The sequence below is a fragment of the Canis aureus genome, chromosome 20 (assembly GCF_053574225.1).
Source record: "Canis aureus isolate CA01 chromosome 20, VMU_Caureus_v.1.0, whole genome shotgun sequence".
Classification (NCBI taxonomy): Eukaryota; Metazoa; Chordata; class Mammalia; order Carnivora; family Canidae; genus Canis; species Canis aureus.
The window spans coordinates 29,975,568-30,003,161 of record NC_135630.1 but is presented as its reverse complement, the minus strand read 5'-3'; the positions used below and the strand labels follow the sequence as shown (position 1 = coordinate 30,003,161).

The 27,594-nt window shown below is 44.6% G+C and overlaps 2 protein-coding genes across 11 annotated transcripts in view; both read right to left on the bottom strand.

Moving 5' to 3' along the window:
- Window positions 1–27,594, bottom strand: part of CYP27C1 (cytochrome P450 family 27 subfamily C member 1) — a 45,990-nt gene that overhangs the window by 11,085 nt on the left and 7,311 nt on the right. The window contains exons 1-8 of one of the 6 annotated variants that reach the window (XM_077861291.1): window positions 20,917–21,075; window positions 13,927–14,048; window positions 12,692–12,891; window positions 10,630–10,839; window positions 9,057–9,220; window positions 2,693–2,859; window positions 1,044–1,122; window positions 346–549 (exon numbers count right to left, since the gene is read on the bottom strand). In XM_077861291.1, the coding sequence (XP_077717417.1) occupies window positions 346–549; window positions 1,044–1,122; window positions 2,693–2,859; window positions 9,057–9,220; window positions 10,630–10,839; window positions 12,692–12,891; window positions 13,927–14,048; window positions 20,917–21,045 (1,275 nt within the window). In that variant the 5' untranslated portion in view covers window positions 21,046–21,075. Of the gene's footprint in view, window positions 1–345; window positions 550–1,043; window positions 1,123–2,692; window positions 2,860–9,056; window positions 9,221–10,629; window positions 10,840–12,691; window positions 12,892–13,926; window positions 14,122–19,902; window positions 20,848–20,916; window positions 21,076–27,594 lie in introns of those variants that run through there. The other 5 variants (XM_077861295.1, XM_077861290.1, XM_077861292.1 and 2 more) reach the window with 5 other exon arrangements.
- The window catches only part of ERCC3 (ERCC excision repair 3, TFIIH core complex helicase subunit), a 56,791-nt gene continuing 50,424 nt past the window's right edge, over window positions 21,228–27,594 (bottom strand). For all 5 annotated transcript variants that reach the window (XR_013359003.1, XR_013359004.1, XR_013359006.1 and 2 more), the window contains one exon: window positions 21,228–23,385. The gene's annotated coding sequence lies outside the window, so the exon portion shown is untranslated. The remainder of the gene's footprint in view (window positions 23,386–27,594) is intronic.

Genomic DNA, 27,594 nt, shown 5'->3' with positions numbered 1-27,594 from the left:
AGGGAGAGACTTCTGGGTGGCTCAGTGGTTGAACAGCTGCCTTCTGGTCAGGTCGTGATCCTGGAGTCCTGCCTTTGGCTCAGGTCATGATCCTGGAGTCCTGAGATCAAGTCCTACATCTCCCTGCGGGGAGCCTACTTCTCCCTCTGCCTGTGTCTCTGCCTCTCTGTGTCTCTTATGAATAAATTAAATTTTTAAAAATCTTAAAATATAAAAGAGATTTAACATGAAGCTCTTGCTTTTGAGCTTTCAAAATCGCTTCTCCTTCCCACCCAAGTCTTCCTCTGGTAGAGCTCAATAAAAAGGCCGAGGCAGAAGGCCGACCTCTGGCCCCCACATGCCTACCTGGATGATGACGAGATGGATCTCCAGCTCCGCAATTCTCCGCCCAATGCAACTCCGAACCCCGTACCCAAAGGGGATGGACCCAAAGTTGTCAACTCGGTCCAGGCTTCCCTTTCGCAGCCAGCGCTCTGGCCAGAACTCCTTGGCCCGAGGGAAGTTTTCATCCTCGTAGGACGTGGCGTAGTGGCAGAGGGCCAGCTGGGTCTGAGGACACCATTTGCAACAGAAAAGAAATAAAGAATAGGATCAGGCAAAAGCAAAGCAGAGGCCAGAACCCCCTCCCACTCCACCCCCTGGTTGGACAGTCCCTACAGAAGTACTTCTGGCCAGGAGGAGCCGCGTAAAGACCCCCGGAGCGGCAGTCCTCCTGCTGTGGATGCACACCCCTTGTGCCCGGGGAAGCCACCCAGGTGATTCAAGGCTGTCCATCCTCTCCCCACCCCCTCCACAGCTGCTGGTCCGCGGGCCTCTGGGGGAGACAGGAGAGAGGCCTGCAAGGGACAGAAACATCTGGCTTTGCTTTTCGCAGGGTAATAAGCACTTCCTTGCTTTCTAAGCCCCATCTTCATCATAAAACACATGCAGAAGGAAAGGAAACTCCTGACATGTGCTTGCACGCAAGGACTTCCTACACACAGCAGATCTCCCACTCAGCCGCCACGGCGGAGCCACCCCCACACCCCGGCAGCTCAACTCACGCCTTTGGGAATCAGGTACCCCCCAACGACCAGGTCTTCCTGGGTGACCCTGCCGTTTCCCGGCAGCACTGGAAACAGCCTGGAAGAGAATCAATGAAAGTGGGAATGGGGTGGTCACTTATACTTTTTTTTTTTTAAGGATTTTATTTATTTATTCATGAGAGAGAGGCAGAGACACAGGCAGAGGGAGAAGCAGGCTCCATGCAGGGAGCCTGACGCAGGACTCGATCCCGGGACTCCAGGATCACACCCTGGGCTGAAGGTGGCGCTAAACCGCTGAGCCACCCGGGCTGCCCTGGGTGGTCACTTTTAATGTACTAAACTTTCAAAAGTCTGGATGTTTTGCTACTTTCAGTTTTCGAAAATGTAACACACGGTCCACTTTCAACTAAGAAATCTCGTAAGGACCTTCATGGCTCCTTAGCTCTGGCCCATGCGTATTCTGAGGAATGGGGAAAGCAGGTTCCCCGGTCAAAAGTGTTTAGGAAATACAAAGCAGAGGCTTGAATGTGCTATTGCTTCCCAGTAGGGATCATCCCGAGTTTGGGACATTTACATGGGCACAGGACCCACAGGAAACACATTTTGAGAAATGCTATACTTCAGCTTTTGGATTGACTCAGAGAGGCAATCTGAAGAAAACTCTGAATAAAACTATTGACAAGGGATCCCTGGGTGGCGCAGCGGTTTGGCGCCTACCTTTGGCCCAGGGCGCAATCCTGGAGACCCGGGATCGAGTCCCACATCGGGCTCCCGGTGCATGGAGCCTGCTTCTCCCTCTGCCTGTGTCTCTGCCTCTCTCTCTCTCTCTCTGTGACTATCATAAATAAAAATTAAAAAAAAAAAATTAAAAAAAAAAAACTATTGACAAATACCAGTAAACACACAGCTAGCTTCCCCCTCACCCTGGCCAGGTTAAGCATGTTGTAGATTGAGGATGCACCATAATTTGAAACGCCACAATCAAGCCAAGTTTAAAAGAATTATTGTAGTGTATACCATGTACCCACCTCTGCTCTTCCTCATGGCAGTTCCTCCACAGAGGAACACTGTGCTCAGAATCCTTGAACCTCAAAGGAGGAAGAAATTTCCCTGGCCACCTGATCCTACCTCCCACCTAAATCCACCCAAAGCCAACCACTTCCCCACGTCCGGGCTTTTCTGGGTGTTGGTAAAACCTTGCCGAGAAGTGAGTGACTGAGGCTATGGGGAGTCTCCAATCCACATAAGAACCACAGTAAGCAGATTTGGTAATTAACCAAACAGCTCAAAATATTTTCCTGATCAATTTTGTTCTGCTTTACTTTTGGAGGAACAGAAACCAGGGAGTACTGATCCAGGAGCATGCTGGGGAACTTGGTGAACCAAATGAGTAAAGCAGGTACGATGCCTGGTGACAGCTCCAAAGAGCTTTATGAAGAACAATTAATATTTCAGACCGTAAAACAGAACAGCCTTTCTGCTCTTCTGACAAGGGCAGAGAGGAAACAAAGGTAGTTATAAACATCCCCTTCTTAAACACTGCGGCCACTGAAGGTTGTTGGAGCATTTGCTTTGGACCTGGTTTTTAAGTCAAAAGCATAAATCATCATGATAAGGAATCAGACTTAAAAGACAGTTTTGGACGTGAATTTTGGTGAGCTTTTTACCTCAAGGTTTCCTTCAGCAGAGCTCTGACCAGTGGGACTTTGGGGACGTCAGCTGCCGTTGGGATGTGCCTCTCCCCCAGATTCTTAACGATCTCCTGGTACAGGGTCTGCTGCACTTGTGGGTGCCTGGCGAGGAGATACACTGCCCAGGATAACGTGAACGAAGTCTAATAAAGAAATCAGCAGACACACACAAGATGAGTAATGCCAAGGATTTAAGTAGCAGGCAACATAGACATGAAGTCACATAAGCATTAGCACTGGGCAGAGTCACATTCATACAACTCTATCTGAGCACGTAAGGTCTTGCCCAAACAAAAGGTGATTTTCCCTAATTCATGCCAGAAAAAAAAAAACAAATATTTTTGGAAAGCAACATCAACTATGTGATTCAATGTCCTTCAATAAAGGACCACAGGAGAGATTATTTTAGAACGTTTTTGGATCATTTAAGAGCAATCCTCTTCAATGGAGTCTGAGAGGACCTAAAGATGCTGGTCAAGCCTGCAAGTTGTGTCCGGAACTTTCTGTGACCTTTTCTGCAACAGTCATCTGTTTTTTGCTAGAAAGGGCCAGACTGCCTATCAGTCCAAAACCATTCAGTATGGAACTTCAAGAGCCCACGATGGCTGGGTGGGGCCCGCTTGGTCATCACATCTGGGAGGGGGAGGTCACTATTTGTCAGCCACTGTTTCCATGCACTTCTCAAGTAAAGCAGCCTGAAGGATTTAATAGGTAATTTATGCAAAACAGTATCATTTTTTATATCACGTCTCAGACTGAAGAATTACATTTCTGGTTATTGAGAATAATTCTATTTTATGCTCCTAGGTTCTAAAACTCTCACTACATGCTCACTATTATCTATGTGACTATATTTCACTCTCTTATAAACAAGGATATTCCACAGTATAAATGTCTTCTCTTTTACCTAAAAACAAAATCTAAAGTCGGTAGGCCATACTGATATCATTTCCCTATAATAGATATTATATGTTTTTAGAGGGCAAGCTCTTCTGTAATATATACATAATGCACAAGTCCTTCCTTATAAATGATAAGGAAATAATTTATAAATTTCTATTAAAATCTAATTTCTGTGGAAAAACCAAATGCAGTATATACATAGAATGGAATACTATATTTGTACCTCATAGATACTGTGGGTTGGGCTCCAGACCACCACAATAAAACGAGGATCACAATAAAGTGAGTCTCAAATGAATCTTAGGTTTCCTAGTACACATAAAAGTAATGTTTACACTGCACCACAATCTATTAAGTATGCAATAGCATTGTGTCTAAAACAACAATGTACCCACCTTAATTTTAAAATACTTCATTGCTAAAAAATGCTAACCGGTCATCTGAGCTTTCAGCAAGTCTTAATCACCCACTGAGCAGACCAGGGATTCTATTATATATTATTATAACAAATATAATATATGTTTATATATTATATATTATTACAAATATAATATGTACTATATATTTGTTATAATGAATATAATAATTAAAATGTTTGAAATATCCTGAGAAATAGCAAAATGTGACACGGAGCCGACAGACTTGCTTAATGCAGGGTGGCTACAAACCTTTAATTTGTAAAGAACAAAACAAAACAAAACACACACACACATACATACAATCTTCGAGGTACAATAAAGTGAGGGATGCCTGTATGCAACTATATCAGTGAATCCTGAAATCATTTGCTAAGTGAATGAAGCTAGATGCAAAATACACACTGCATGATTCCATTTCTATAAATTCCTAGAAAAGTGAGAACTGATGCTCAGCATCAGAAAGCAGTTCAGTGGTTGCCAGGGGCAGGGGTGTCAGGAGAGATAGACTGAAATGAGGGTAAGTAAATTTCAGGGATGGTAGAAATGTTTAGGATCTTGACCGTGGCAGTGGTTTCATAAATGATTGCATTTGTGTTTATCCTGTATCTGCCAACAATTTGTTATCAAATTGTACGGTTTAAAAGGATGCAGTTTCTTTTGCATAAATTATACTGCAATAAAGTTTTTTAAGTAATATGTTAGAAAATGAATATGAAGTTGTCTGATGCACCCTTCACCCGCCTCTGGTAGGAATGGTCCTTCCTTTCTGAGCTCCACCTCGTGTGATGCTCGTAGTTACCACCAGGGGGCAGGAGGGGAAATGCACCCAAATCCGCTTAGAGGTGAGGCCATCCGGTCACTCATCCCTTCCTGGTTCAGGCAAACCTACATCACCCACTGCATTCAACGGGCTGATAAGAATTTTCATTGATCATATTGATTTCATTGGTTAGCTTGATAGATGGTTTTGTTTTATTGTTGTAGAAGATCCATAAGAATGAGTTTATACTCTTTTTTTTTTTTTTTTTTTTTTTTGCTTTTACATGTTTACATGAGATTATAATAAAAATAATGTCAACCCTGGGTGGGGGTAGTTCTTCCTTTAAACAGGTTTGTGCCTCAATCCAGTTCAGGAAGCACTCGTGTAAAGGAAAACCTTGGAGGTGAGGAGCTTAGTTGTTTAGTTTTGAAGGGCTTTGGAAAGAGTAAAGCACCAGGCAAATCTTAATTATTTCACTCAATGAACTTTTCTTCCACCAGATACTAAAAGCCTGGCCCTGCTTGCCTCTGTTTCACTACTTCTTTTTAGCAAATTTTAAAATTTTTCTGTGTGGGACCGGGATGCCTGGGTGGCTCCGTGGTTGGGCATCTGCCTTTGGCTTAGGTTGTGATCCTGGGCTCCTGGAATCAGGCTTCCTGCAGGGAGCCTGCTTCTTCTCCCTCTGCCTATGTCTCTGCCTCTCTCTGTGTGTCTCTCCTGAATAAATAAATAAAATCTTTAAAAATAATAATAAAATAAAATTTCTCTGGTTATATACCCCCATGTATATCATTTTTCATACATGAATAAAGGTATCCTATTACATATGTTTTGGGAGGAAACTGGACTCCCTTTGCCCCACAGCACCCTCCCATCCAGGTGACCCATGTTGACAACTCAGTGTGTAACCTCCATACTTCCTCCACACTCATAAGGTCACATACAGACACAGATATGCACACAGATGGGCAGGGGCCATGCCACCATTTGTTTTACCAACAGGAGCACAGCATATACAGTTTTCTGCATCTTCATGTCTCACTTAACAACAGGGGATGGAATTACCACCCAGTCAACTGGCAGTGCTTTGTTTCATTCTGATATTCCTCCTTCCTTGGTCATAGTAGATTATTCACCTGCCACAATAAATCCGTTCATTGGGATCTTATTTAAGATTGATAGGCAAATATATTCCTAAGTCAAACTGTTTGTTACACTTTTCTTTCTTTATGCTCTCTTTAGCAGATTTTGGTTTAAGAGTTATGGTGGCTTTATAAAATTAATTGGGAAGTTCTCCATGACCTGCAATATTTTAAACGATGAATAAAGTTTTTAACATCTGTGCCTTCTTCATTTCTGAGATTATGAAGCAATGGACCAACGTTTGCAAATCGGGAATGATTTTTAAATTTTAAAACACATTGTTGCTTTGTGTGCATGATAACTAAATGGGGGTTACCTTTTTTGCAGAATTATGGTTTTATGTTTTCAAATACATGTATATTGGGCACCTGGGTGGCTCAGTTGGTGAAGTGTCTACTTTTAGCTCAGGTCATGATCTCAGGGTCCTGGGACAGAGCCCCAGGTCGGGGAGTGGAGGTGGGGGTTAGGGGTGGGTCCCTGCTCAATGGGGAGTCTGCCTCTCTGTCTCGCTCTGCCCCTGCTCGTGCTTTCTCATGAACTCACTCTCTCTCAAATAAATAAATAAAATCTAAATAAATAAATGATACAATAAAATACATGCATATTATTTAAAAGTTAGATTTTTCTCCTGGAGACTTTCAGCAGTAAAGCAAATGTTCAGTTAGTGCAAACACATATGAGATTACTAGCAAAGAACACTCGTAAAACAATCAATGTGATTCATCATATCAGCAAGAGAAAAACCAAGAACCATATGATCCTCTCATTAGATGCGGGGAAAGCATTTGACAAAATACAGCATCCATTCCTGATCAAAACTCTTCAGAGTGTAGGGATAGAGGGAACATTCCTCAACATCTTAAAAGCCATCCACGAAAAGCCCACAGCAAATATCATTCTCAATGGGGAAGCACTGGGAGCCTTTCCCCTAAGATCAGGAACAAGACAGGGATGTCCACTCTCACCACTGCTATTCAACATAGTACTGGAAGTCCTAGCCTCAGCAATCAAACAAAAAGACATTAAAAGCATTCAAATTGGCAAAGAAGAAGTCAAACTCTCCCTCTTCGCTGATGACATGATACTCTACATAGAAAACCCAAAAGCCTCCACCCCAAGATTGCTAGAACTCATACAGCAATTCGGTAGCGTGGCAGGATACAAAATCAATGCCCAGAAATCAATGGCATTTCTATACACTAACAATGAGGCTGAAGAAAGAGAAATTAAGGAGTCAATCCCATTTACAATTGCACCCAAAAGCATAAGATACCTAGGAATAAACCTAACCAAAGAGGTCAAGGATCTATACCCTCAAAACTATAGAACACTTCTGAAAGAAATTGAGGAAGACACAAAGAGATGGAAAAATATACCACGCTCATGGACTGGCAGAATTAATATTGTGAAAATGTCAATGTTACCCAGGGCAATTTACACGTTTAATGCAATCCCTATCAAAATACCATGGACTTTCTTCAGAGAGTTAGAACAAATTATTTTAAGATTTGTGTGGAATCAGAAAAGACCCCGAATAGTCAGGGGAATTTTAAAAAAGAAAACCATACCTGGGGCATCACAATGCCAGATTTCAGGTTGTACTACAAAGCTGTGGTCATCAAGACAGTGTGGTACTGGCACAAAAACAGACACATAGATCAATGGAACAGAGTAGAGAACCCAGAAGTGGACCCTGAACTTTATGGTCAACTAATATTCGATAAAGGAGGAAAGACTATCCACTGGAAGAAAGACAGTCTCTTCAATAAATGGTGCCGGGAAAATTGGACATCCACATGCAGAAGAATGAAACTAGACCATTTTCTTGCACCAGACACAAAGATAAACTCAAAATGGATGAAAGATCTAAATGTGAGACAAGATTCCATCAAAATCCTAGAGGAGAACACAGGCAACACCCTTTTTGAACTCGGCCACAGTAGCTTCTTGCAAGATACATCCACGAAGGCAAAAGAAACAAAAGCAAAAATGAACTATTGGGACTTCATCAAGATAAGAAGCTTTTGCACAGCAAAGGATACAGTCAACAAAACTCAAAGACAACCTACAGAATGGGAGAAGATATTTGCAAATAACGTATCAGATAAAGGGCTAGTTTCCAAGATCTATAAAGAACTTCTTAAACTCAACACCAAAGAAACAAACAATCCAATCATGAAATGGGCAAAAGACATGAACAGAAATCTCACAGAGGAAGACATAGAAATGGCCAACACGCACATGAGGAAATGCTCTGCATCACTTGCCATCAGGGAAATACAAATGAAGACCACAATGAGATACCACCTCACACCAGTGAGAATGGGGAAAATTAACAAGGCAGGAAACCACAAATGTTGGAGAGGATACGGAGAAAGGAGAACCCTCCTGCACTGTTGGTGGGAATGTGAACTGGTGCAGCCACTCTGGAAAACTGTGTGGAGGTTCCTCAAAGAGTTAAAAATAGACCTGCCCTACGACCCAGCAATTGCACTGCTGGGGATTTACCCCAAAGATACAGATGCAATGAAACGCCGGGACACCTGCACCCCGATGTTTCTAGCAGCAATGTCCACAATAGCCAAACTGGAAGGAGCTTCGGTGTCCATCGACAGATGAATGGATAAAGAAGATGTGGTTTATGTATACAATGGAATATTCCTCAGCCATTAGAAATGACAAATACCCACCATTTGCTTCAACGTGGATGGAACTGGAGGGTATTATGCTGAGTGAAGTAAGTCAATCGGAGAAGGACAAACAGTGTATGTTCTCATTCATTTGGGGAATATAAATAATAGTGAAAGGGAATATAAGGGAAGGGAGAAGAAATGTGTGGGAAATATCAGAAAGGGAGACAGAACGTAAACACTCCTAACTCTGGGAAACGAACTAGGGGTGGTGGAAGGGGAGGAGGGCGGCGGGTGGGGGTGAATTGGTGACGGGCACTGAGGGGGGCACTTGACGGGATGAGCACTGGGTGTTATTCTGTATGTTGGTAAATTGAACACCAATAAAAAATTAATTCATTAAAAAAAAAAGAGAGACTACTAGCAAAGGCCCCGGCTTAGTTGTGTTTTGCTTATGGAGAAGAGAGAAAGGCCAAGACACTTACCGTGTCGACACCGGCCAGCAGCATCTCTGTCATGTTGGCATAGATCTCCTCCAGCGTCAGCTCCTGACTGAGGAAGAGGCATGTGAGCAGCCCCCCTCTTACCCTCTCCCCGCGGTCCATGTGGCACTGTATGTCCTTCAGCTTATTGTCAACATGGATTTGGCCTGTTTGAAAAGAGTTATTTCCTTTGAAAGTTTTGGCTGAGAATAATCTAATCTTCCCAACAGATGAATCTGTGGCAGGTTCCAAAGCAAATGAAACCCAGATTGATTTACCATCATTAACCTGAGAAGCTCATGAATATGCTTGTTTGTATAAATGAATGAAAAGTTAAAGACAAGCTAAGCATCTCTTCCTCTCTGAAAATAATGCAGAAGGTATTTGAAAATGTTTGCTTTACTCATCAAAGAGCCAAGAAAGCTTTGGAGTAACAAGAATACAGATCTCTTTGTTCTTTTTTTTCCACTATGTTTCCAGGAGGGAGAATGGAATGAGTGTAAAGGCCATGTTACCATAAAAAGATAGTGGCATATTAAATCCATCAGAACTAATATACTCAAATGAAAGTTGGCCTTCAAAAGACACTATGGGACACTTCTTTCAATGTTAGTGTTGTTCTAAAAACATTGTTCTAATAAACATTTTGGAAATCTTTTCTTTTTGGAAATTCTTTTTTTTTTTATAAAGATTTTATTTTTTTTTTATTTTTATTTGTCTATGATAGTCACAGAGAGAGGGAGAGAGAGGCAGAGACACAGGCAGAGGGAGAAGCAGGCTCCATGCACCGGGAGCCCGACGTGGGATTTGATCCCGGGTCTCCAGGATCGCGCCCTGGGCCAAAGGCAGGCGCCAAACCGCTGCGCCACCCAGGGATCCCTGGAAATTCTTTTTTAGTGAAATGTTTAGCTATGTAGGAAAACTAATCTTGTTTGCTGGGTTTGAAGAAAGTATTCTTTCCCAGTTTGTTTTGCCAGGTAAGAGACAGAGGAATTTGTCTCTTTCCAAAAAGCTGCAAACGAGAATGTTCGAGTGAATGTGCACAGGCCCAAACACTGTCTGCGTTTCAAGCACTGATAGAATTATTAGACTAAAGACATCATCTTCTTACACAACATTTACTTGCATATATCAGCGCTAGCCTGTTTGTCACAATAAAAAGAATTTAAAAATGAGAAACCTATCATGTTGTTTACAGTAGCAACCCACATGCTTCTTGTCATCTGAGAAGCTGATCTAAACAGCTGATCCAGGGGCATCTGGGTAGCTCAGTGGGTTAAGCCTTCCACTCAGGTCATGATCCCAGGGTCCTGGGATGGAGCCCACATCAGGACTCCCTGCTCAGTGAGAAGTCTGCTTCTCTCTCCCCTTGCTCTTATGCATACTTGCTCTCCCTCCTCTCAAATAAATAAAATCTTAAAAAATAAATAAATAACCGGTCCAAATAACACGCAACTGCATGAGACCACCACCCACAGCATCACCCTTCTGGCTGCATGAGCATCAGATACACCATGAGAGCCACGCAACTGTATCAACTAGTGAGACAACAGGTGCCCCTCGAGTCTTCTCTTACTGAATTTGAAGAGTCCGTCCCAGGACCTGCAGAACTCCAGCCAGGGTTTGGGGATGAGAGGGCGGAGCCACCTGGGGATGGCGCCCGCATACATGGAGGTCTTGAACATGCTGAACATGAGCCCCAGAGCCTCAATGTAGTCCACGGTGGGCTGCGGGACACTGTTCTCCAGGCAGCCCAGGCGGCTTTCATAGAGGATGGTGGCCACCCCTGCACGGGAAGGAGAGTTTAAGTAAGTCAATTGGAGAAGGACAATCATCATATGGTTTCATTCATACAGGGAATATAAGAAATTGTGAAAGGGATCATAGGGGAAAGGAGGGAACTGAGTGGGAAAAATTAGAGAGGGAGACAAACCATGAGAGACTCCTAACTCTGGGAAATGAACAAGGGGTAGTAGAAAGGGAGGTGGGTGGGGGGTTGGGGTAACCGGGTGATGGGCACTGAGGAGGACACTTGATGGGATGAGCACTGGGTATTAGACTATATGTTGGCAAGTCAAACTTCAATTATATATATATATATGTAATAAACCCTCATCTGCTACATGACTTGCAGTGTCGATATGCAATATCTAGCCATAAAAGTAAGTTTCAAAAGCAATCGAGGTGACTTCCTTGAGCCAGGCTCTGCTATGCTCTATCACTGCAGGATTTCTTCACCACATCCTGAGCTTACAAGGCTCTGAGTATTCAGTGCTGATGGCCAGTGGGGAGGTCACTCCTGCCTGGCAGGGCTCGGCTGCATCACACTCCCCTCCCTTCCCTCTCGATGGTTTGTTCAAGACCCAAGATGCAAAGCCCCCAACCTCTCGGCCCACTGGCCCAATGCTGGAGAATCGAAAGGTGGCTCCTCTGGGCCACCAAGTGGGGACCCCCAGGCCCAGAGAGCCATAGGAACAGAGGAAACAGCCTCAATGAATCAGGACAAAGCAGGATTTCCCACTGTGTTTACAACTCAGCTCTCTGTTGATTTGGTTACTCCATTCGGGGAGCATTAATAGAACTTTAAAAAGTTAACTTAAAATTTAAATTTGAAGTAAGGTAAGCTCACTTTTAAAAAAGGATGATGCTGGGATCCCTGGGTGGCGCAGCGGTTTGGCGCCTGCCTTTGGCCCAGGGCGCGATCCGGGAGATCCGGGATCGAATCCCACGTCAGGCTCCCGGTGCATGGAGCCTGCTTCTCCCTCTGTCTATGTCTCTGCCTCTCTCTGTGTGTGTGTGACTATCATAAATAAATAAAAATTAAAAAAAAAAAAAAAAAAGGATGATGCTGATAGAAAGTCCTTAATGGAAAAAAGCAAAGTACAGAACAACCTGTTTGGTACGCTACTATTCTGTTTTGGTTTTTTAAGTAAAAAGAACATTCACATGTATCTCCTTGCATGTGCATAAAGTATCTCTTGAAGAAACTGGTAACCTCCCCAGCTCAGGGGAGAGGAAGAGGGAGGGGACTTTTCAATGACTACCTTTGGGTTTGATTTTCGATTTTAGGACATGGATGGGAATGTCCTGCCCATCCCACATTTTAAAAGCTATAATAACTAGAGTAGAGGCCCTCTAAACTTCTACTCTGTTTTCAACAAACTGTGCTAAAGCAAAATGTGTGATAATTAGGAGCATGATTCTTGAGTTAAAAAGACCTGGATTTGGAGCACTTGGGTGGCTCCGTGGTTGAGCGCCTGCCTTCGGCTCAGGTTGTGATCCCCAGGTCCTGGGATCAAGTCCCACATTGGGCTCCCCTCAGGGAGCCTGCTTCTCCCTCTGCCTATGTCTCTGCCTCTCTCTGTATCTCTCATAAATAAATAAAATCTTTAAAAAAAGGGGGGGCCTGGATATGAAATTAAGTTTCTGCCACTAAAAATGAGGGCTGTTTTCCAGTTTCCCCACTTATAAACCAGTGGCGGTGGTACATCTGGCACAGTTAGCACCGTGAGAGCTATGTGTGTGTATGCACAGGGCTCAGCACAATGCCCGCAGGGACACAGGACATGCCCAGTGGATGAGAACTACTATTTTGGGCAAATGTCCTTTCTTCCATCTATCTCCTGACTTCACCTCACCTTCCATTGAATATTTGAAGAAAAGGTCATTGACATTGGTCACAGTTTCTCCATCTTCTGCCTGGCTCTTGAGAATGTAGATTCTTTTAATTAAATCAGCAATAACTTGGTTGATTTCTCCTGAAAAAATGGCCACATCTCTCGGTTTCAGAATTCTTTGTCTCAATACACGTCTCATCTTGAGCCACTGTTCACCCTCCCTAGAAGAATAAAGCGAGTTTCAGATAATCTTAATAATCTTACTTCCACTGATATTCTGGAAAAGAACTCGGTGAAACTCTGAGAGTCTCTCCAGCAATAAAAAGCCAACAAGATCTGCCGATCCAAATGGAATTAAGATACTGTGTGGGGAGAAGGGATAAATTCAACCTTGCATTCTCTTCCCCTTGACACAAACTTTAAGGGGGAAAATTGCCACTGGGAATCATCTTTATGAAAGTAATATGATTTCCTTTGAAAAACCTTGCCAGAAGATTATAATAAAGAGACATGAAGCTGTTGTGATTAGCAAAAGAGAAAAAGTTTTATGTGTATGAACTCCTAAGCCCTGGAAAGAGCTCCTGGGCAGATAGTTGATGCCAAGCCACAGGTGATGGCACAGAGAATAGAGTTTTTGCGGCATTTCACCATTCCCCTCCAGGGCTGGGTCAATGGGGAGGAGGTGTTTGGTTATTTCTTTCAGAGCAGAAGTTGAGGGATTCTGGTAACATCCAGTCCCTATGATTAGCTCTCAGAGGGCAGAGAGGTGTTGATGAGTCTTGTTTACAAATAATAATCACAGCCTGTTAGGAGACAGGAACATCATCACATGGCAATCCATGCAGGAAGGCTCTTAGCCCCTCTTCAGTGTCTCCTAAAGCAGCTGCCTGCCTCACCTCCAACCCCCTCGCCTGCCCACAGATAGGCTCTGCGAGCCTCCCTCCCTTGGTTGTCACTGAGAGGATACCTACAGTCTCAGAGCACTGCTTGGGGAACAGTTCCTCCCCTGCAGTTCCTCCCCAGTTCCTGCAGGCTAGTGTGACCTGACTTTGTCCCTGCCATCAAACCTCTTCCCAGAGGAGAAGGGACAGGGCCCTTCTGCACTAGTATTTAAAAGATCACACAAAGAGGCTGTCTTGACACAATTCCACTGAGAGTTCTGCAATTTATTAAAGATTGATTTTTAAAGCTCAGCATCCAGGCAGGAGTCTCCCTGGGCTCCCCACTCCCACCCATGGCTCGCCCAGGCCACATACTCACGCTGAGATGAGCCCGGTGGATCTGCCTCGTAAGTGTCGGTACTCCTGCCAGGACTCCATGTTGGCTCTCTGGGGTGTGGCCCCCTCTGCTCGGAGCACCTGAGCCACCATGTCTCGGTCTGCAATAGATACTACAAACTGAGGACCAAAGTGAGACTTGAAGATTTTTCCATATTCCCGTGTGTGCTTCTGCTGCAATACCATGGAGACACCAAAAAAGGAAAAAATACACAGATATGATATACCTTTGACATAAACATTTGTTTTAGGGTAGCAGAAAATTGGGGCAGAGGAAAGCTCTACATTACACAGATCTCAACCAGAGTTGTAACATTACATACTCCTGAGAGAAATGTACTTTCACATCAATAATCATATTCACATAAGTTTTCTTATTTTTTTAAAATTTTATCCATTTATTCATAGAGACACAGAGAAAGAGAGAGGCAAAGACACAGGCAGAGGGAGAAGCGAGCTCCATGCAGGGAGCCCGACGTGGGACTTGATCCCAGGTCTCCAGGATCACACCTCGGGCTGCAGGCGGCGCTAAACCCCTGAGCCACTGGGGCTGCCCAAGTTTTCTTATTCTTTAGAGCTATGTTTTCAACAATACTTAGCTATGTAGAGCAATAAGAGAGAAATGTCATCATGGATGGAGATGAACTGCAGAGCCTTTGATTCCCTGTGCTAAAAAGACTGCCAACCCCTGTCCCAGGCCCTTACTGGCTCCACCACCCTGTTCTGAAGAGAGAGAGCCCTCTGCAGGCAATCTGTAATGAATATGTGGCCCCCAGCAAGAAAATGAAAGAAAAAGCATCCAGATTAGAAAGAGAGAAGTAATGCTACCTCTAATCATAGATGACATGATTTGACATACAGAAAATTCTAAGGAATCCACTAAAAGACTATCAGAACTAATAAACAAGTTCAGCAAGCCTGCAAGATCTAAGATCAATATACAAAAGTCAGTTGTATTTCCACACATTAGCAATGAATAATCCAAAACAAAAATTAAGAAAAGTATAATAGCATCAAAAATAATAAAATCCTTAGAAATAAATTTTTTTAAAAAGTGCAAAATTTATATTTCAAAAGCCATAAGAGATCATTGAAAGAAATTAAAGAACACCTAAATAAATAGAAAGATATCCCATGTTCATGGATTGGAAGACTTAATAGTATTAAGATGGGAATACTCCCTAAATTCACCCGTAAATTCAATATAATCTCTATCAGAATTTCAGTTGACTTCTTTGTAGAGAATTTACAAGCTTGAAATTCATATGGAAATGCAATGGGCCAAGAACAGCAAAAACTACCCCGAAAAAAAAGAGCAAAGTTGAAGCATTCCATTTACTCTGTTTCAAAACTTGCTGCAAAAGCAACAGTAATCAAGGCGGCATAATACTGGCATGAGGATAAACATCTAAACCACTGGAGGAGGGGATCCCTGGGTGGCTCAGCGGTTTAGCCCCTGCCTTTGGCCCAGGGCGTGATCCTGGAGTCCCAGGATCGAGTCCCGCATCGGGCTCCCGGCATGGAGCCTGCTTCTCCCTCCTCCTGTGTCTCTGCCTCTCTCTCTCTCTCTCTCTATGTCTATCATAAATAAATAAATAAATAAATAAATAAATAAATAAATAAATCTTTAAAAAAAAAAAACCACTGGAGGAGAATTGAGAATCCAGAAATAAACCCATATATCTCTGGCCAATTGATTTTCAACAGTGTGCCAGTGCCAAGACAGTTAAATAGGGGAAAGAACAGTCTCTTCAACTAATGGTGCTGGGACACCTGGATATCTACAGGCAAAGAATGAATTTATACCCTTCTCTCATACCAGATATAAAAATTACCTCAAAAGGGTTCAAGCCCTAAATATAAGAGCCAAAACCATAAAATTCTTAGAAGAAAAGATAGGGGTAAATCCTCATGAACCTTGGATTTGGTAATGATGTCTTAAGATACAATATCAAAACCACAAACAAGAAAAGAAAAAAATAGAAAATTGGACTTCATCAAAATTTAAAACTTTTGTTTCAAAGGATACTATGAAGAAAGTAAAAATAATCCCCAGAATTGAGAAACTATTTGCAAAGCACATATCTGATAAGAGACTTGTATGGAAAATATATATATTGAAAAAAACTATTACCGACTCAATAAAACAATGAACCAATTAAAGATTGGGCAATTATTTGAATGGACATTTCTCTAAAGACGATATACAAATGGATAACAAGCAGATGAAAATAAGCTCAACATCATTAGTCATCAGGGAAATGCAAGTCATAATCATAATGAGATGGCACTTTACACCCCACTAGAATGGTTATAGTCAAAAGGATAGGTAATAACAAGCCCTGACAAGGATGTGGAGAAATCACAACCTCTTACACCACTGGTTGAAATGTACACAGTGCAGCCACTTCAGAAACAGTCTGGCAGTTCCTCAAAAGGTTAAATACAGAGTTACATTTGATCCTGAAATCCCACTCCTAGAAATATATCCAAAGAAATGAAAATATATATCTATACAAAAACAAACATATTGAATGTTCATAGCATCATTATTCACTATTAGCAAAAAGGTGGAAAAAATCTGCATGCCTGTCAACTGATAAATGGACAAGCAAATGTTGTATGTCCCTATGGTGGAATGTTATTTATACCTAAAAAAGATGAGGTGTGGGGCAGCCCAAGTGGCTCAGCGGTTTAGCGCTGCCTTCAGCCCAGGGCCTGATCCTGGGGTCCTGGGATCGAGTCCCATGTCAGGCTCCCTGCACAGAGTCTGCTTCTCCCTCTACCTGTATCTCTGCCTCTCTCTCTCTCTCTCTCTCTCTCTCTCTCTCTGTGTCTCTCATGAATAAATAAATAAAATCTTAAAAAAAAAAAAAAGATGAGGTGCTATACACACCACAACAAAATTGAACCTTGAAAATGTGATTCTCAGTGAAAGAAGCCAGACACAAAAGACCACATATTTTGATTCCACTTATATGAAATGTTCAGAATAGGCCAGTCTATAAAGACAGAAAGTAAATTAGTGGCTGCTTATGGCTGGAGGGATGGAAAGTTGGGGAGTGATAGCTAAAAGAAACAATATGGGGTTTCTTTTTAAGGTTATGAACATGTTCTAAGATTGACTGGGGTGACTACGATGGTAGTGAATTAGATCTCAATGGCACTGTTACCAAAAAACAAAGAGAAATCACAATAAATGTAAATGGGTTAAATAAGTGAACAAACAAATAAATAAGAGAGAGAGAGAGTACCCTCCAGCCTGGCTCACCATGGCAGAGCCAGGGCTGAGCATATGGGGAAAATGACTAAGTTTCTCTTTGGCATCTGCCAACATTTCTTTTATCTCCCTAACTCTCAACCTTAGAAATAGAGGCCAGAGGGTTTGTCATCTCTCCTTTCTTCCTTCTCCTCCCCAGGTATAAGGTGTTCACTTCCGTATCAACCTGAGTGGAGTCCTCCCACCCAGAGATGAAGACACTCAGACTCAACTGAAAGGTGTTCCTCTAGGTCTCCGAATGGGAGTCACTGAGGAGATGACTGTTAATAGCAACTCCTGGGAAAGGAGTCAGTCCTCCAGCAAATCCAGCTACTGAAAAAACACCATCAACACAAGGGAGCAATTGAGGAGGCATGAGAAAGAACAATCTGGATGACCCAGAGAGTATACAGCACTTTTCGCTAGTGGACCACAGAACAGGAATCAGTCCCAGCACTTAGAAACCTGCATAGACAGTAAGAGCACAGACACTGGAGCTGAAGTTACGTCCTGCTGTGCTTTGGTTTCCTCACCTGCAAAATGGACAAATACTAGAATTTGCCTCACATGTAGCGTTCAGAACTGTGCCTGGTACATGAAAAGAGTTCTAGAAATCCTCATTATCAGTCTTTGTTATTATTACAGGTGACAAAGCCATTCTGTAGCCCTAATCCCATTTGACCTCACAATAACTTGTGAGATGAATGAGGATTGTCAGAGTAGGACACTGAGGTCCAGAGAGAATAAGTGATTAGCCACGACTCCCACAGGTGCTTGTGGAGGTTACATTGTAACAGGACCCCCTTGCTCTGTCACATCTGAAACAGCTTCTGGCGACACAGCCGAGGGATGTCTGCTCTGCCACTAAGTAGCCTCACTGAGGCTCACTCAGTAGGTCACTAAGTGATCTCAGGCAAGTCACTCAGCCAACACTTTGGGTCTTTCCCACCTGTACATGGAAGACTTGAACCCTACAGATGATGCGAGAGCAAACACTGTGTGACCACAAGTTGATTAAAGGAAAGTGGAGGTAAGAGTAACAGAATAAACTCTCTCTAGCAGTGGCTCAACAACCTGGAGAGCAGGACAGAGGGTTTTACTAGAACCTTATTTGATCTAAAGCAACCTGAGCATACCTGCAAAGTGGGTAACTCAAGGCTATTGGGCACTCCCTAGGGGTCCTCAGAGAAGTTGCAGTACTATGGAATAGTACTCATAGTAATGAGTACTATTTGGAGAATAAAGGAAAAGGAAGGCCCAGAAGGACAACAGAGCTGGGAATAGACGGGGCCTGTCTATTGTTTTTCTGGGAAAGCACAGGTGAGTCAGTTTCATGACTGTCCTCTGGCAGGTGTGCACCAGCACTCACCACCCACCACGGAGAAAGGCGAGGTCTGAGCCTGGACAGGAGGGCTGCCTTTAGGGTGATGGCAGGAAGCAGGGCAGATGCAGGGAAAATGTGCCTCTGCACTGAGACACTCTCTGGCCCTGAAGAGGTGGCTCTCCAGGTGGCTCCTGCTAGGGATGCAGGTTTTAACAGGGGTCAGCTTTTCCAAGAAACCTATGCTGTGGAACCAACTGTGGGCTTCTGCTGTGAGGATAAAAGAAGATGGAAGCAGAAGGGGATAAAAGTGAAAAAAAAAAAAAAAAAAAGAAAATTAAAAAAAAAATCTGTACTGCCTTGTTCATAGTAAATAACAATACATTTTTTGCCCCATTTAAAACCATCACCCTGATATCTTGTATTCAGATTCCACACGGAAAAGAGAGAAAATCATATTTGAGCCCTAGAAGCCTGTCCAGGAAGAAACTGTGTAGGGTTGGTGTGGGAGATGGAGAGAAGGGACTGGGATCTCAGTCCCATTAAACTCCCTCCAGAGTCCTACCTTCATTCCCTCCTAATGAAGTTTCTGCCTCTGCAGCCCAATGGGGCCTCTGCACCATCGGGTGTGTTTGCTGGTTGAGGGGAAAATGAACGACTATGAGGCAGGCCAGGTGGAGTTGCAGGAGGCTTCCCCGGAGAAGGAGAGTGGAGGGTCAGCTTCAGAACAGAAGCAAGTGTGCTCGGGGGTGGGGGGGGCAGAGGCACCCTCGGGAGAGCTCGGGAGGCCCCGCTCCCAAGGAGACGGGTGCGCTGGCGGGGGCGGCCCCGGGGGGACGCGGCGCCTGGGCGCGCGGGAGGCGGCAGGAGCCCGCGACCCGTGAAGGCAGAGGCGCGCCCCGCGGTGCGGAAGAGGGCAGCGCGCGGGGTGGAGGCGAGAGAGCGCCGGCTGAGCGGCTCCCAAGTCTCCCGCAGGGCGCTGCCACGACTGGGCTCTTCCCAGGTCCCTGCCCGAGCCCCGCTTGCGGCCGGGGCCACTTACACTGTGCGGCGGCCCCGTCCCTCGGAGGCTGAGCAGCCTGCGGCCTCCGAACCTCCGAAGTCCTGGGGGCGGGGGGGGCACGGACCGGGACCGGGACCTCGGCCGCGTAGACACAGAGCCGGGGAGCCCAGGGCTGCCGCCGCGCTCCCGGCCGGGCCCCGCGCCCCCGCGGGGCGAGCAGCTGCTCTCGGGCTCCCGGGGGCCGCCTGCGGCCCGACCGCCGCTCCCGGGCCGGGGTCCACGGTCCCCCCCCGGCCGGGCCCCTCCGGCTCCCTCCGCTGCGCCCCCGGCCGCCCCCCGCCCGCGCCCGCGCCCGCGCCCGCGCCCGCTTACCTGGATTTCGTGGATGCGGCCGAAGCCGTCCTTCCAGAAGAACTCCACCAGGTTGGCGAGGGTGCGCGGCCCCGGCATGGCGGCGAGGCTGCGGGGCCCCTGGGCCCGGCCCCCCGCCCGCGGCGCCCCGGCCCGGCCCGCTCCTTTGTCCTCGGCCCGCGCCCGCGCCCGCGCCCCCGCCGGCGGCCGTGCGCCCTGGGGTCGCGGCTGCTGCTGGGCCGCGGGGGCCGGGGGCCGACCCCGCCTGGGCGCCGAGGCCGCGCGGGTGCTCAGGATTCGCGCCCACAGAGCCATTGCGGCCGCTCGGCCGGGCCGGTGGGCTGCAGCAAGTTTTCTGTCTGGGGAGCTGCTGCCCTTTGGGGTTGCTCTTTGCTCTGCCTTAACGTGCACGAGCAGCGCTTCTTCGAACTCATACCGCCTGGGCATCAGCTTACACCGACCATTGAGGACGCCCTCCCCTAAGGCTGGGAAAAGGGGGTGGTCTGTGCCCAGGCTGCAGGACAACCAGGCGCTCCGCTTTCCTGCACGTCCCATTAATTCACCGCTTACGCGTTCTTCGAAACCGCAGAATTTTTAAGTTCCACCCCACTTCCGACCACAGCCAAAAAAAGAAAAGTCTGTTGGAATTTTAAGAAGCATTTTCTTCCTTTAAAATCACTATGGAGAACAGACCCCCAAACTATCATTCATCTTTTTCTGATAGATATTCTAAAAACAGTTCTCCGTGATTTCAAGCCCCACAGTTATGACTCAACGTCCAAAAGTTTTGCATGATTCGTGCACGCAGTTCCTGATACTGTGAAAGGGCCACAGTATTATTTCACCACAAGTTTCCATAAGGATAAGGGTGCAGTTTCCGTTCGGCTTTTACGGGCCTCCCGGATTCTGCCCCGGCACGGGCGGCCGTAGGGAGGAAGTGTGCTGCCTGGGCGCCGGCTGGACCGTGCGGCAAGTCCCCGACCCCCTCCGACCCCCTCCGACCCCCTCCGACCCCCCTCTGGGATGGGTCCTGACCCGCAAGGCTGAGAGGAAAGGCCACACCTCCGCGGAAGGTGACAGGAGACAGGAGTTGGGCAGCCGGACTTCAGATCTCGGGGCCACTGAGGGGGGGCCTTGGCGTGGGACGGGCCAGAAGTGTGTCATCTGGTTTCAGGAAGGGAGCCCAGATTCTGAATGAGCGGTCCAACAGGTCCAACAACGTACTCCGAAAACTGGGAACATTACTCAAAGATTTCATAAAATTTGTACTTGTGCAGCTGAAGGGGGTAAAAAAAAATCCCAACTACAGACACCAAATATTATTACTAAGCAAAAAAAATATATGTTTTGTTTGTTTGTTTATTTATTTATGTATTTATTTATGAAAGAGAGCGTGCACACATAAAGCAGGGTGAGGGTCAGAGGAAGAGAGAGACTTCCTGCTGAGCAGGGAGCCCCATGTGGGACTCCACCCCAGGACTCTAGGATCATGACCTGAGCCAAAGGCAGATGCTTAATCCACTGAGCCGCCCAGGCATCCCAAAACATATCTGTTTTTTTGATCAGCGATTTATGCTTTTACAGCTCCGTTAAATCTATACTGGATTTATAATAATTGTAAGTACATAACTAAAGCAAAGATGGCCACAGATATTCAATTTCTAGAACTTACTAATAAGTACTCAGCAGCTGTTATTTATAAAGCACTGTAGCTGCAAGGGATTCAAAGAGCAAGGCACGGAACCCGCCTTTGAGGGCTCCTAAGCTAGAAGAGATGAATACAACAGGTACACAGATCCGAGCTGGATTACCATCAGTGTCATAAAGCTGGTACAGAATATCATTGGAATCTGTGGGAAGAAGCCATCACAGCTAGTTGAAAGGCTGGTGCAGAAGAAAGACCTCCCAAGAGAAGCAGCATTTTCATCAGGGTTTGAAGACCGGCTCAATTTCAGTAGGCAAAAGTGGGAAAGCAGTTGTGCTAGGAAAGTATGAAGAATTAAGCAATGACTTTGTTCCTAGACACTTTTTAAAGTATTTCTGAGGGTTACTGGTCCTCTGGAACAAATAATTTATTAATGGACCATACATATAAAAGGAAATTCAGTCCATTCTAGACCAAAAAAAAAAAAAACTGTTAAATATAGATTTATATAAAAAGCTTTTTAAAGCATGGCTACTTCTTTCTTAGGGCTAAGAAATAGCCTGTAATGGAAAACAGGAAGGTAGAGGAGAGTAAAAAAATAGAGAGAGAAAGACAAGGAGAAAGAAGGATTTAAATCAAACAGGTTTTCAGGAAGCACTGTGCTCTCTTAGGTCTTAGGATATCATCTATGGCAACTTCTAAAGCTCAATCCATAGCTGAGGATACAGATAAAGTTATCAGTTCTTCATATTTGCCTCAAGCTCTAATGAAACAAAGCCGAAGGCTATTTTAGAGTCTCACTACGGTAGGTATAAATTTTTAATCTGAAATTCTACAATAGAACTGTATATCATTTTCTTGTTTTCTTATTACTGTTTTGTAGCTAATTATTATTATTAGTGGAAAATGTATATGAACCCAGAAATGGAATAAATCATGCTGATTGGGAGAATTTCTTTCGCTCTAACCTAAATAAAATAAATATAAATTACAAAGTAACTGTTACTTTGGTCTTTGTCCAGTTTTCTTTTTCTCATGAATATTGCTTTTGTAATAAAAAATAGTTCATTTAAAAAATGGTTCATATAGTTTTGGGGAAGTTTAATGAGAGAATTTATCTTCTCCACCTTTTATTGGGTGGAATAAGAATCTGAAACACAAGTAAAACATGCCTGAAAAAAATTTTCTTTTCAAATAGGAAAATACTGTCCATGTGTTCATTCCTTTCTCCCCAGTGAGCAAGAGAAACAAAAATGAGACCCTGATTTCAAGTAGACATGACAGCACTATCTGTCCCCATCTGACCTGAAACCAGGAGATTGTGCACAGCTGTTTTCCCTCAACAAAACCAGTTTATTGGCAGTACGTAGGGAAACAATGAGGTGCCCTTACCCAAGAGAAAGAAAAGGGAAATAAAGCTGCCCTCTAGAAGTTGGATGAATAAGCTCTACACACATTAACTAGCCATCTGTGGAAGTAAAATCAAGATAGTCATTAAAGTCTCCCTGACCACAAATCAAGGTGACCTCCGATGACTCTAGGATGCAAAACTGGAATGTGGGAGCTGGTAGGTAAGCAAAGCTTAATGGAGTATATTCTTGGAATAGAACAGGGATGATCAAACAATCTCAGAAAAAAAAAAACAATATAGAAGACATTCTAGGAAACAAAGCTTTCCATTCCAAAACCCAAACTTGCTGGTCATGGTGGGGCAGGAATAATTTGCCTAGCTTCCCATGTTTTGGGGGACACATCTCTCCTGGCTTCCTGTTGCCCCTGATCAGTTTCATTTTCCATCTGAAGAACTGCTGATGCTTCAAAAGAAAAAGTAATGGTATCATCTTGCTACTTCTCCATACCTGTCAATACAAAGACAAAACAGAAAATCAAATGAAGATATTCCAGAAGATGGAACTAGGAGATCTCAAATTTTCTTTCTGTGAGCAAGCTGGTGCTCTTTAAGCCACTGTGGACGTGTAGCCCCAACAATCCCTGTTAGGCGAGGCAACAAGAAAAACTTCCCCCTTCCTCAGAGGCATGTGGGAGTTCTCCAGTAGGGTTCATTAGCCAGCAAAACTTCGGAAGCAATTGTCTAGCTGCCAAAATCACTTTAACTTCCCATAATAAAAAAAAAAACTGTCGATCCTACCTAGCTTTATGAATATTAGTTTGCATGTTAATAAACATGTATGGAGCACCAGGCCCTATCCTAGACACTTCTGCACCCTTTCATCCATTTACTTCCCACAGCTACCCCATGACATAGACACACTGTCCTCATTTTCTGTGAGGAAACAGGCCTCAGAGACCTGCTCCAAAGAGCTGAGTCTTGAATATAAATCCGCTTCTACATATGCTTTACCTACACCTATCTGCTTTAATGCAATGAAGAATATTCAGACCAGGCCAGTTCTCCGGGCACCTGCAGGAGACATGATTCGTAGCACTCACCATGTCTTAGACACTCATGATTCACAAAAAATGACTGTAGTGAATTCTGAAAGGAAGGCTGTATGAGGCAGCGGACCCAACCCCTCCATGATCTCCAGAAGGCTGGTAGGAGATGAGAATTGTTTGCTCACTCTCCTTTTCTTGAGTAGCCACCTCCTCCTCATTTCACAGATGCTCTGCTTAGTCCAAGTGGTTTGGATGGGGCTGGATACCTGGGCTCCTCACTCCAGGGTAGTCAGAGTTCTCAAGGGATTTTGCTAGAGCATCAATACAGGCACTCTCTCATTTGGAGGCTGCAATCTGGAAGCGCTTGTGAGCCATCTGTCCCATCACACACAGAGAGGACCTGACCAAGAGCTTTGCAAACAACAGAGAAGGAGCCTTGATACCCTCCTTTGAGATACTGGACACAACTGTAGAAGAGATCTACCACCCTCTCTCTGATTTCTCAGTTAGGTAAGTCAGCACATTCTTTTGTTTGCCTTTATGAAGTGGCTTTTACTTGATGAATTAATCACAGCTCAAGGTGAGGCCTTCGATCCTCCAGATTCAGAGAGTCCATTCTGTTAGAGCCTCATTAATGAGACTTCCTGCCCCAAGCAATGAGGACTTTCAATTAAATGATTAATTCACAATAAGAGAGAGAACTCTCAAAGTATCAAACATTACCACTGACCTTACCAGCCTATTTTGTCCCTGTGGACACTGGAAACTAAATTATCTGAACTTCACCTGGTGAGCACAGCCCAGTTCTCCTGTCTGTCATCGATCCCTTTAACCCTTGACTGGGCATGTTTATGTAATGCTTCCCCAGCCTAAGTCTAAGACTATAAATGCCCTAAGGGCTTGGGAATGTGTCCAACTCATGGCTGGATTCCCTCATGCCTAACACAGAGTTGGCACACAGGGACACTTACAAACGTCAAAACAAGGGCAGCCCGGATGGCTCAACGGTTTCGTGCCGCCTTCAGCCCAGGGCGTCGAGGACTCTGGGATCGAGTCCCATGTCAGGCTCCCTGCATGGAGCCTGTTTCTCCCTCTCTCTCTGCCTGTGTCTCTGCCTCTCTCTCTCTCTCTCTCATAAATAAACAAAATCTTAAAAAAAAAATGTCAAAACAAATTTCTGTTTCAGTTAGTAAAATGAAGCCCCTACTCCTAAGAGATGTAAAGCACAAAGCACCTATTTGCTAAGTGGAAGCTTTCCCTGCAACAGCATAACATGATTTTGACATTAGCTAAATGACCTTCCAGTCGCTAAATGAATTCCTGAGCCCACTGTCCACTGAGGGAGATTTGGTGTAGACCAGTTGGCTTAGGCACTTCAGTCTACAGTCCCCTGGGACACCGTGTCATTGCCCCAGTCCCCAGGAGCTCTGTGGACTGGTTGCCTCCACTTCACCTGCCATGGATGCTGACACCCCACACCAGCCATGGCGCACAGAATGCAGGGACTTCATTTGAATTCCCTTGTAACAAATGAAGAACAGAGGTGTACATGGGTTAAGTAGCTTGCAAATTCATATGATTATGGCTTCTAAATTGCCTAAAATAGTTCTTTCAAGGCTTGCTTTTCATTTCATTTTGAGAGCAACAACTTTCCATTTAACTTAGAAAGGGTCTATGATGGAGTTTCACTTTAGGAATTTTTTTTTAAATGAGCTCTATACCCAACATGAAACTTGAACTCAGAATCCTGAATCAAGACTCACATGCTCTGCCAATTGAGCTAGCCAGGCATCCCTCTCTTTAGGATTCCTGTCTTGGATATCTCCCTTAAGCCTTAATATTTATGTTCCCTATTTGAAATTACAATAACAATGCTAACTGGATTCAGCATTTGCCTTGGACAGGTGTTCATGTTAGGTAGCTCTGAAAAAATAAATGGTGGCATTCACTTGTCTGTTTTAAAATTTAGCCCAGGGGGATCCCTGGGTGGCGCAGCGGTTTAGCGCCTGCCTTTGGCCCAGGGCGCGTTCCTGGAGACCCGAGATCGAATCCCACATCGGGCTCCCGATGCATGGAGCTGCTTCTCCCTCTGCCTATGTCTCTGCCTCATTCTCTCTCTCTCTGTGTGACTATCATAAATAAATGAAAATTTAAAAATAAATAAATAAATAAAATTTAGACCAGGGATGCCTGGTGGCTCAGTGGCCTCTGCTTTCAGCTCAGGTCGTGATCCTGGGGTCTTGGGATCAAGTTCCGCATCAGGATCCCTACAGGGAGCCTGCTTCTCCCTCTGCCTATGTCTCTGCCTGTGTGTGTCTCTCATGAATAAACAAACAAAATCTTTAAAAATAAACAAATAAAAATAAAGTTTAGCCCAAATATTTTTATTTCTTTTTGAAAGTAATTGAATTAACAAATGAAGACACAAAATAATAACAATACTAATATCTGAACACATTATTTTCATTTGATCCTCTCCAACTCTCCGTCTAGACACAGATCAGCAACTGGTCATCAAAGTCAAGTGGTACACCCAGAGACCTACTGCCAGCCAGTGGTCAGGAGAATTCTGGTTTTCCCAACTTGGAGCTAACTCTCTGTCCACCTACCTGCCTGGCCTCTTCCCACACATGCTCTGTTGGCAGTCATCATTAGGTCTGGAAACATACTGATGTATTACATCAACCCCAGAATTTTATGAGGCTACAGTTAGCTTGTGGTGATCCACAGTTGTTGAGTTCCTACGGAAACCAGCAGATTAGGAGCTGTGGGGGGTGCCAAGACAAGCTGACCAAAATGAGTCTCTGCCTGGGTGCCAACTCCTGTGTCCTTCATCCACTGAGGTACAATTTCATGTGGACTCTTCTCAATATACAGTCCGATAACCACAGAGTTGTGTAACTGCCACCAGTCTCATTGTCTCAAAGAAATGCCCTCATGTTCCTCTATAGTCAACTGCTAGGTTGTAGTTAGCTCCTACAGTTCTGCCTTTTCCAAAACGTCATATAAATGGAAACTTACAGAACACAGCTTGCTGGGTCAGGCTTCTTTCACTTTGCATGATGCATTTAGGATTCTCCCATGTTGTTCCATTACCAGTCGTTTGTTCCTTTTCATTGCTAAGTAGTATTCCATCATAGGTCATTAATCATTCTGATCAGTTAAAGACACTTGGGCTGTAGCTAGATTGGGGGATTATGAGTCAACTCATTCTAAACATTTATGAATTGGGTTTTGTGTGAATAAATACATAGGAATGAGAATGTGGAATTCGTAATCCATTTTCATGCCCCCAAAGGTGTTCTGCCCTTTTTAGGACTGACTGATGCTTTCATCTCTTCTTAGTCAAATAATTAGTCAGCAGAGAGCCCACAATAGATTACATGGTTTTCCAGCAAAGGGAGGCACACCTGGAAGATCCCAGGACAGGGTGTGCTCCTTTTACCAGAGCTTTTCCTCATTCTGAGCCATCCCACATCGTTCCTCATCCCACAAGAGATGTCTGGCCTCCTCCACCTATGCAGTCACTCCCCATTACAAGGATCGGCTAAAGTTCCATTCCTCAGTGAGTCTCCATTGGCTACCTCACAGCTCAGAACCTTCCCTCCTTCCATTCCACTCTGCATCTGTCTTCTACCAGAGCATCCTGCCTGTGATGCCTTTAGCTTGGC